Source organism: Prosopis cineraria, unplaced genomic scaffold, assembly GCF_029017545.1.
Source record: "Prosopis cineraria cultivar Desert tree isolate PC_DT_omini unplaced genomic scaffold, ASM2901754v1 PC3, whole genome shotgun sequence".
In the NCBI taxonomy this organism is placed as follows: Eukaryota; Viridiplantae; Streptophyta; class Magnoliopsida; order Fabales; family Fabaceae; genus Prosopis; species Prosopis cineraria.
The window spans coordinates 11,744,108-11,754,646 of NW_026555334.1; the positions used below are offsets into that span (position 1 = coordinate 11,744,108).

The window sequence follows — 10,539 nt, forward strand, 5'->3', positions numbered from 1 at the left end:
TTTATTCAAAAAAATAAGACATTTTTAATTAAATTTCACCCCCTAATAAAGTAGCCACTATTTTTCAACTAACTCCATTTTTTTATATTTACCCTTATTAAACACCTTACAATAAATATAAAATTATTATTAATAGGGGTATTTTTGAAAAAAAAAAGGCAATAATTATATTTTAAAAGAATAAAAATGTCTTATATTTTTAAACATTTAACTTTTAAAAAAATGCCTACATTTTTAAAGGAAGGGAGTATTTTTTAATTATTTTAAGCAACTCTTAATAAATGGCTGCTATTATTACGATTTACAATTTTACGATTGTACAACTAAATTAGTCAATTCAGTCACATTTATTGGCCCAAAAACCGCAGCCACAGTAAAATTGTAAATCGCAGTAATAGCAACTATGTCGAACATATGATTCAGGCTCAGCGATGACGGAGGTTAGAACTTCGAAGTAATCACCATGAACAACAAAAATCAGAACTCAAACAGCTTTAAAGTTTAAACAAAAGAACTGATAATTCTTTTCATTGATCATGAAAAATACATACAAATTTATGCTATTGCATCTACATGAACCTGATTGGTACATTTGCTGGTGAGGGATCATCAGAACTAGCAGAAGAACGATCCATATAAAGAAAAAGAAAAAAGAAAGAAATACGTACAAACAGATATGCCCTTGAAGCCTAAAACTCTGAAGAAAGTTGCTGCCACTTTCAGACGTCTAAAGATATGGGAAAGTATGCCTCGTCCAGCTCTTTCTTAACAACAATCTCACTGGTTTCATGCTCTGCCGAGAACAAAGCCAAAGATGACAGCTAAAGGCAGAGTTCAAGACAAGACTGTTTTGGCTGTGACTGAGAATAAGTTTCGGATGGAATCCCGCTATCCAAACGAGTGCTATGCCAGGCAGCGCTTCATGAATTGGCTGAAGTTCATCAAAGTCAAATCTTCAGGATTGTTGAAGAACTAAATTTAACTCCTGGGCAGACCTAGCCAACAAACCACCTCTCCTGCATCAAAAATCAGAACAGCTGTGATTCTTGGTTGCTGTATCTTTGACGTGAATGAGATGTGAGAGTAAAGATTAACTGAACAGGATTTTAGAGGAATTTTTGTAGCGTAAAATGCATCAAATTCCCACCCAAAAAAGAGAAAAGGTTATCTTGATGTATAAAAAGTAACAGATTGAAAGTTTGAAATAGCGGCTTTACTTGAAACTGAGGGATTGACCATTGACAAGGATCATGGGCAATATAGCCAAACACTACAAACCTTTTTCCAGCACAAGAATTTCATTTTCCAGGTCATGCAATTCTTACAAAAGAACATGCCCCACCTTCTTAAGCTATAAAATAAAAAGTGGCGAGGACTTTCAATGCATTCGTTATTGAAGCCCTTGGTCTGGAACACTGCACACATCGGCAACACTAAAGGCTGCATGATTACCTTATTAGTAGTGGAAGAATCTTTTGGATCTTTTGTAGTTGCGTAAAGCATTGGTTGCAGTATTCCCGCCTGCCCTCAAGATTCCATATGGAAAAAAGCGGATCTCACCAAGTTAGTTTTATTCACAAGCAACAAAAAGGACACACTACAAAGCACGTGGAGATGAAGGGAAAGCACCTCTGCTCTGCATGTAGATCAACCCCAACAGAGGGAGGCGCTTTAATAGTTGAGTTTATTGTGGGTCCAAAAACTGCTACAAGCTTTAATTGCAAATCTAGTGACACCTTTGCATGCCTGCACAATAAAAAAAGGAAGCAACCACATCTTGCTGAGGTTTTAAGGAAAGAGAAACCTCTATTAATTTCATCGCCGAGATTCTAAACGAAACCATGATCAGCACATGCAATGCGTATTATTATTATTATTTTTTTTTTTGGGTATATACAATGCATGTTTTGCATAAATATAGACACTCCTATAACGGGACCAATGCCCACAAATGGGGTCATGCAAGAGTTCTCAGTTCCTCCATAGTACGAAACCCATCATGAAGAGTTTTCCAGACACTATATAACGAATTACCTTTCTATCTTGCTGTCCAGCAATCCTACGAGCACAGGAAACAAACAAGTAAACAACTCTAAGGAAAGAAGGTCTGTCTTCTCCACAAGAACACTAACAACATCTGCTTGCACCTGCAAAAGGATTCAGAAGGAATATATATGCAAGGAGAAAACCATCAACTTATAGTTAGAAGCATCAAATATGGAAAAGGCAACAAGAGCTTGTGACACAGACAATTCAAGATACTTACAGATTGATCTGGCAGCTTCCTCAGAGCATTGATTGCACCCTTAACATCATTCCGTTCCCAAAAATGCCGCACCACCTGCAAATGCACATTAGAACCACTCACTGATTATAAGCACAGAATGTCTTCGAGTCTATTATTCCTTTTTTTTTTTTTACTATTCCTGTAATGACACTTGTCAAGCAAATAACAACATAAAACCACCGGCAATCCTTTACACGCCAGCATATTGCTGAAGACTTTTGTTTCGTGGCTAAGACTAATGCAGCCAGACAATCACTACAAATTTGAGCAAACTATTATGCAAAATAGAACTTATTAATGCCAACATGCAGCTAAAGATACCTGTACTTTTGTCAAGCGCGAGCGAAGATTACTTAAAGTTAGATCGTGAGCTTGCATAAGACCCTCAATGATTTCTCCTTCATTTGCAGAGTACAAATCCCTTTCAGGAATTTGAGGCTCAACTTTCTGACAATATTGCACAAGATTAAATTGACTGAACTTAACTAATTCAACTTTTTAAAATTTCACAACCTTAACTAATTCAAGAGTTTTACCGTGACCAAATGAGTGTTTTCACTTTCACACAATGTGGCAGGCATTGAGAGTGTAATTTTTGGATCTTCACTTGCGTGAATTCTTTCCCTGCTTTCACTTGTTAAGTTAGGGGAGGGATTAGTTGGACCATCATTGGCATTAATTCCTTCCCTCGTTTCATCCATTGTTTCACATTTGGTGGTGAGGGATGGATTAATTTGATCTTTGTTGTTGGGAGTTCTATCTTTTCTTTCAAACCTCTCAACCAGGGAACGGGTCCTTCCTCGTACAACAACAACTGCCAGAAGTAAAATTTAATATCATATTTAACTGGACTAATCTTCGCGGCTAAAATTAATATCATAGTTTCAGTGGTCTTTCTAATGTACAAAGCCACATTAGTAAGATGGCAAACCTCCATTGACATATTTAACTGGACTAATCTCCTCATTGCAAGGAATGGATTCATCACCTGAATAAAAAGAGAAAATTACTTGAATAGTGAAACCAAAAAATCCAAGTAATCAGTCAAAGTATACAAGGCATACTTGTGAGTTGGCTTATACATGGCATCTCAGCTCTCTTTTTTAAAAATTTTCAAAACAAAATTGAAGCTAACCACAAGAAACAAATATCACCATAGCTTGAGCTTGTTTGAGAAGGTTCTTTTTTGCTAGGAGGTTTGAGAAGGTTAATGTAGCAACTTCTAGCGAAAAAAGTATTTATTAATATTAATATTTATTTAATTAAAGTATTATTTCACTTCATTATTAATTAATTAATAATATAATGTATTTCATAGAAATTAATACAATAAAAAATTAATTATTAATTATTAATTAATAGAAGCAAACAAAAAATAAAATAATAGAAATTAAGGAGAAAAAATCAGCTCATGTCAAGGTGAAAACCAGTTATCAAATTAATGAAGAAAATAGTTGAACAAAATTATGTCACGTGACAATAAACACACAGTATAATTAGAAAGAGAGAAGTAAATAGGATGAGGTAAGATGATAATGACATGTATAGCCGCAGTTGACCTGCTCTAGTGTAATACCAAGAACTTACGTGAATCCTGTTCAGAGAGTTTGCGTGGAGAAAAAGCCTTTTCAAATTTGTCTGTTACACTCTTGATAGGATATTTGTCTTCACAAGAATCTTTGACTTCATCTTTAGACCCTAGCTTGTTAAGATCTTCTACACTGTCTAATTTACTTGTTGTATTGTCAAAAGTTCCAGAACCCACATCTTCTGAAAACTTTTCTGCATCACATATTCCAGTAGATGCTCCCTGTCGATGAGTTGGCTTGAGTAGCATTCCAGGTTTTGTCCTTGAAAAGTTGATAGTTTCTTTCCCAGTTTTAGCTGAGTCATTGCCACCAGAAATGTCCCGAGGTACAATGTTTGGCACAAAGAAAGACTTTCTAAGTGCTTGCTCATTTGATTTTGCGTGAACTCCAGTTGCAGGACTCTGCTTCACCATTCCCAAATTACAAATTTCCTTGGAATCTTCTGTGAGATCAACAATTGGAGAAGTAAAAGAGCCAGATCTCTGCAAGGAAACAGGTTTCCCTCCGGAAGCTTAACAAGGAAGAAAAGAAATTTATTAGATAAAGAATTTGGAAAGTATTGAAAATTAAGAATGACAAGTAAATGGGATCTGCATTCATCATGCCAAATCCTTTGTGAATGCTAGTAAGTAAAATAACCTTCCAACTTATGTCTCCAGAAAATTATAAGTAGAATCCTTCACCCCAGATAGAAAAGATCTTTTGATGTAATCAGAGCAACATCCTATAAATGCATCTGCTAGGTACACAGGATGTAAAACTCTATTTTGCAAGAAAAATTTCTAACAAAGCCAAATATCATATCAAATTATTCCTTCAACAAACCTTAAAGCATGCAGGGATACAGATCGTACATGGCATCGAGATAAAATCGGTAATTGTGAAATTTCAGAGATTAATACAAGCTGGGTTTATCGAGCAGAAAAACAAGGAGGAAAAGGAAAGGCAGAAAGAGTTTACAAGTGTGACTTCTGAAAGATAAAATATAGGCAACTTACAATCGATATATATGTTCTTTATCTCCTTTGGTTCATTGTCAGGAGACATAAAGTGCAATCCAGAAGTTGGTCCTATATCAATCTCCACTTTCTCCAGTTGATTTTCCTGAAAGCTGAGTTTCCGATCCACACCAACTTTTTTCTTGGGTTCCAGACCAGTGCCATATGGCTCGATAAGCTGATATAAAACTTTACTCAGAACAGCAACAAATGAAAGGTATGTAGACAAGAAAATAGCGCATAGCGCACTGACCAGCTTAGAAAAATGTAGGGAACAAAGATAAGGAAGGGAAGGCGGAGGGAGAAAAATACTGATATTTTATTTCATCACTTAAGATCCTCAAAAGTCTACAGCCTTGAGGATCATAAAAGAAACCACAAAACATATGCTGAAAACAAAAAATGAAACAATAAAAAAGATAATCCTTAATATCAAGCATGATGAAATTAAGAAAGGAAACAACAATGATTAAAAAACCACTAATATTAAGCCTCTTTATTCTTGATTTACAAATAATTATCCATATTACTCTTTTTCCCATTCTTCATTTCACACACATCGGTAAAGTTGCTTGACAATCTTCAAAGATTATGATGCTTGCCAATTGCCAGAGAGTCATATCACCCTTAATACAGTAAGAGCAGATGATGTTAATATCGTGTATTATATATTTTAATTTGTAATTTGGGAATCATTGCCTTGAATTGGGGCTTTATTGTTTATCCATCAATCATTTTGAATTTTAAAATCTTTTGGGTATCTCTTATAGTCTTCCTAGTTCATATTTACTTGATAGATGCAAACTAATTTGAGTTGCAGTATACAAGACATATAATGTCATAAGGATTTCAGAATTGTAATTAAATTAAAAAGAAATATGTTGAAGAGTTTTGATTAATTGTTCTTGGTTCTTGTTCAGTTCTACATAAACCTCACTTTCACTACTGGCATGAACCATGTAAAAGTGATGCTATCATGTTTACGAGTGATTGATATCATATTGCCATAAAGTTATGGAGTATGAAAAACTATCATTCTCAGAGCTACCAACAAAATCATAAATAAACAAATCAAATTACAAAAATTTGGGAGGAAATGTAAGTGATAGTGGATCCTACTGATATATCTGCCACCCAGACTCCAATAGAGTTTCGGTAGTATGAGCAACCCAGAAGTTTCCCATCATGAATACAGAGGTCACCAAGAGACGTCCATCCCATATCAACAGCATCATGACATATAACAGGCTCCCATGAATACACCTAGAACAGATAGGCATCATAAATTATATTTCAGTCCTGTTCAAACTGCTGCATTACTATATGATCTTATTATTACAATAATAATCTGTACCTTCAGACCATCCTCAAGCCCAGCAAACAGTGCCCTTCCGTCAGGATGAAAAGCTATTGAGCGTACTCCTGTAGCCTATAGAAAGCAATTTAGTTTAGTTTGACTCAGAGTAGTATAATTTAGAAGCCATATACTTTTCATGTGTATGACTAAATTTTCCCCATTTAACAAACATACACACTCACACTCAAACTTTAGTGCTTGTGCATGTATTTGGGTAAGCACACAGGCTTGAAGAATACAGAAAACGGAGTATGTTCTTGGCCACACGCTAGTAATTTTCACCAAAACTCATCAATAACTAACAATATGGTTGGCCAAAACACCAAACAACAGCATGATGACTCCCTGGCAAAAATTGTCAAGAATCATGTCCCACTGCTAAATTTACCAGTGAGTTTTCACAAGAGTTAGAAGGGGCATACAACTGGCAGAGGTTTAGAAGAAAAAACAGAAAAGAAGCAAATATGAATACATAAATTATGACATAATTGAACAAAACTCGTTTTTAAACAAAAGAAAACAAAAGGCAGCAACATTCAATACCTCACATCGAGCAGATCCAATCATTTCAAATGATTCTAAATCCCAGAATTTCACTGTTCGGTCTGCTGAACCTGCAAAATGTAATTTTAGTTTATTTATCCACTATGTTTCTCACCCTTTCAATACATGTAGAATTGTAATCCCCATGCCAATGACCCAGTGGATCAAATGGCATTATCTATTCCCTAGTAAGGGGAGCTTACAGGTTTGATTCCCCAAGTGGAAGTGTGTGTTAGTGTTGTGTGCTTGCCTTGTAATAAAAAAGAAAAAGAATTGTTATCACCACGTGTAGGGGGTTATGGACACCCAAAACATGTCCAGGAAGCCCCTATTGAGGTGCTACTCTCTTCCCTCCAACCCCCTTCCCCCAAGTGGACCAAAGGCAGGATATTATATCCACTAAAGTTGCATGGGATTTAATTAATTTCAACCAAGAATACAAAGCAATTAATTTTTTTCCAGCACTAAAAATGTTAAAAGAAATTCATGAGTATGTTGCTTGTATTTACAGGCATCAGCCCAAATTAATCAGAACAAATAGGGCCTGCGGCCTGCCTATCTGAACGTGTAGAAAGTTGGGACCTTGCACGTTGCATGAACATGCATGCAATGTACCCAAGAATTTCTCATGATATATATGTCAAAAATTTTACTATATGGAGGAAGCAGCAGTGACTATTAAACAAGAAATCCTTACAAAGATATTGCAAGTTTGCAACCGAATAGGCTTCTACCACACTAAACAGCTCCAAGGTCACTTAGTCACAAACTCACCTGTAGCTAGAAGAAACTCAAGTGGATGGAAATCTATGGACCTAATATGTCCTTCATGGAACTTGAAGTCATGCAAGAGCTTTCCAGCAGTTAGATCCCACACCTGTGCAACGGGGAGGCAGATCCAGGTTTATTGATAGGCTTATTATTTTATTAAACAAAGCAAGCGAGCCAAAAAAAAAAAACAATACAAGGCCAAAATATTTGAAAGCAGTACAACAACAAGCTTACATAATTACCTTTACGGCATTATCAAATCCACCAGAAACTACCCATCGGCCATCTGGAGTAAATTTAATAGTACTAACACCTTGCCTATGGCCCTTGTATGTATGAATGCATCCTTTTTTCCGTATGTCCCAAATCCTGAGATTAGTATCCATGGAGCCAGATGCAAAAAACTCACCAAATGGATGAAACTCAACAGCTGTGCAGTTGGATCTGTGTCCAGTAAGAGTGCGAACCACTATACTTCAAGGATAGAAGCAGATCTATTAGGAGCTTATTGTTGAACTTTGAAACACAGGAATCCTATAGGAGGACCCCATTTGAAAAACAGGGACCTCAAAGTGATAACATAACAGCACTCCTCAATTCCCCTATAGGGTGATACGTGCAAAATAGATTATCTGGCTTGTATTTCATTTAAGTTGAAATAAATAAAGGTCTATGTTTATGTTAAGCCAGTCCTTCCCTTCTGTAAAATCCAATGCTCCCAAAGTTATACCACTATATAATATATTGCCTAGAATTTCAGCTCACAGTCATTCACTTACTCTTTGCTTCTTCCAAATCCCAGAGCTTTATTCCTCCACTTGATGCTCCAGCAAGAACTAACACTTCTGCTGAATCAAAAGCCACAGATTCAACTGGACTAGTATGACCACAAAGGCTCTGCAAATGTTTTCATATAGGCAGCATTATTAGGTGAGAGTCATAGTTGGCATTGCTTCCATCAAACAATAGTCCTATACCATGATTAGCATCCAATCAGAAGACATGCACAAATGAACGGTTTTTATGAGCAACTACGGTAGAAATTTCCAGCCTTATATTGAGTTCATAATGAATTTCAATAGAACAAAAAACTATACAAGGAAACACTTTTCATCAGGCTATATGGATAGCATTATGCGAGATGAGGTACAGATCTAGGCTTATTAATTACTAATTAATACGAACTTGAGAGGGCATTCTTCAGTCACATACAAAAGATAACCTCCCAAACCACTATAAAGTGCATATCAGGAATAGAACTTCCATCAAGGGCAATTGATCCTGCAATAGCCACATGGCTAGACAACAAAATTTGAAATCAAACTAACCATTAAAGAAGTTGACTTGCCAATCGACCATAGATTGACCTTGTGATCATCCCCTCCTGTAATAAAAACACGACGGGCCTTCTTTCCAATACTTAGACAATTGACGTTTGCTGAATGAGCCACAAATTCCTCTACAGTTGTTTAGCTAAGGAGAGGACATTATGAAATGAACAAATATCTATATTCAACAGAGTCATCAACAGACCATCAAAGATTCAAAAAACAAGACCAGAATATATCGAACCACCAATGAAATGGAAGGGAAAGAAAAGCATAAAACTGCTTGATACATCACTTCGATTCAAATAATTCCTCCAGATTTCCAAAACTCTTCGGCTGATCTAAATCATTCAACGAAGCCAAACAGGAATGAAAAATAAAACTAAGTTTTCATTCGTATCTGCCCCGATTTCCCAGCAAACAAGCATAGCAGCAAGACGTATGATTTTGACTTCATCATAATTTCCATTTTGCTTCGAGAGCATCCTACATTTTCATTTTGCATCACATCTTTTTATAAAACTAAAAGAGAATCCATTCCTCTTACCAAAACAGAAAACTGAAATTAAAATAAAATAAAAAAAGAGTTTGCAGTTTAGACCAGTTTCTGCCAGATTTCAACAGGAAGAACAACCGGAAACAATGATCTCAATAAAGAAAGACAAAAAACCAGTTCAATTCCAAGATTAGTAAAGCAGAAGCAGTTCGTGGTGAGCATTTTCTCTCAAACAATGTCTTGTCCTTAAAAAGAACAGGATACGTAGTTTGTATCCTCGCTTAGCCATTTTTGCTTGGAGAAATCAGAAGCCAGGTTCCGATTCTGGAGCGAAGATTCTTTCCGGGCAACGAAATGATTTTGACTTGGTTTTACTTCAAAATGAAAAATAATGATAATAGTAGTAATAATATTGCTGCTGCCACTTTGCGACTCAAGTGAGATTCGGAAGAAGAAGAAGAAGATGCTGTAATTTCACATGGAAATGGACGTTAGGACGAAAGAATAATTCCGATTCAACATTGAAAAATGTTTTTCCTTTCACAGGAAGCAAAAGAAAAAGCATGACAAGTCCTTTCCTCCTTTTTTGTGAGGCCTTTTTTATTGCTGGTGATATATAAAAAGAATGAAGCACTAGAAATTCAGACTTCTGACATGAATCAAATCCATTCCTCTTACTGTTCCTCCCCCAGACCAAAATGCCCCTGGATTCTTGCTGTTGCGAACCCGAAATTACAAAAACAACCTTCTTGTTGCCTTGTTCACGTGTCAGTTCAAGGCAGAGTTTTTTTTTTTATTTTAAAAGTAAAATTATACCATTAAATTTTCAATACAAATTAATTACCCATCTATCTCCATTAAATATTACAAAAAATATATTATTAAAATATATATTTAATTGGAGTGAATTTAAGAACTTATTAAATTTTGAGATAAAGTTAATGAATCTTAAAATTTTTTTTGATAAAAAAAAAACTTATAAATAAAATCAAGAAAATAACTTAAAAACATATTTTAAAATAGGAAAAATATAAATTTCTCTAATAGAATAGCAGTGATCTTTTATTGAAATCTTAATTACAAAATATGTTATGAATTTTATTCATGGGACATTATTTTTTATTGTTACTCTTTGGACCCTATAGAAATACCACAACGATCGTGTATTCA

The 10,539-nt window shown here is 35.4% G+C and overlaps 1 protein-coding gene across 2 annotated transcripts; it reads right to left on the reverse strand.

Moving 5' to 3' along the window:
* Positions 1 to 500: 500 nt before the first annotated feature.
* On the reverse strand, positions 501 to 9,971 carry LOC129306024 (katanin p80 WD40 repeat-containing subunit B1 homolog KTN80.2). 2 transcript variants are annotated; one of them, XM_054946324.1, is made up of 18 exons: positions 9,634 to 9,971; positions 8,874 to 9,004; positions 8,325 to 8,442; positions 7,788 to 8,014; positions 7,549 to 7,651; positions 6,775 to 6,845; positions 6,229 to 6,303; positions 5,994 to 6,137; positions 4,875 to 5,052; positions 3,875 to 4,387; positions 3,219 to 3,275; positions 2,824 to 3,101; positions 2,609 to 2,734; positions 2,267 to 2,341; positions 2,035 to 2,147; positions 1,630 to 1,746; positions 1,453 to 1,521; positions 501 to 1,016 (listed from the first exon to the last, which is right to left on the reverse strand). In XM_054946324.1, the coding sequence occupies exons 1-18, from the start codon at positions 9,656 to 9,658 to the stop codon at positions 956 to 958; spliced, it is 2,481 nt and encodes an 826-aa protein (XP_054802299.1). In that variant the 5' UTR covers positions 9,659 to 9,971; the 3' UTR covers positions 501 to 955. The 2 variants fall into 2 exon arrangements, with proteins under 2 accessions (XP_054802299.1, XP_054802300.1); XM_054946325.1 differs by having other exon boundaries at positions 7,788 to 8,019; positions 8,874 to 9,970.
* Positions 9,972 to 10,539: the final 568 nt, after the last annotated feature.

What these genes read in the sequence shown, in the direction of transcription:
- LOC129306024 (XM_054946324.1), bottom strand. Translation starts at nt 9,658, where the DNA reads ATGGCTAAGCGAGGATACAAACTAC. An exon ending in AAAGAACATATATATCGATT is followed by an intron (nt 4,388 to 4,874) that starts GTAAGTTGCCTA and finishes TTCCTTGTTAAG; the next exon opens with CTTCCGGAGGGAAACCTGTT. An exon ending in ATTCTTCCACTACTAATAAG is followed by an intron (nt 1,017 to 1,452) that starts GTAATCATGCAG and finishes TTTTTGATGCAG; the next exon opens with GAGAGGTGGTTTGTTGGCTA.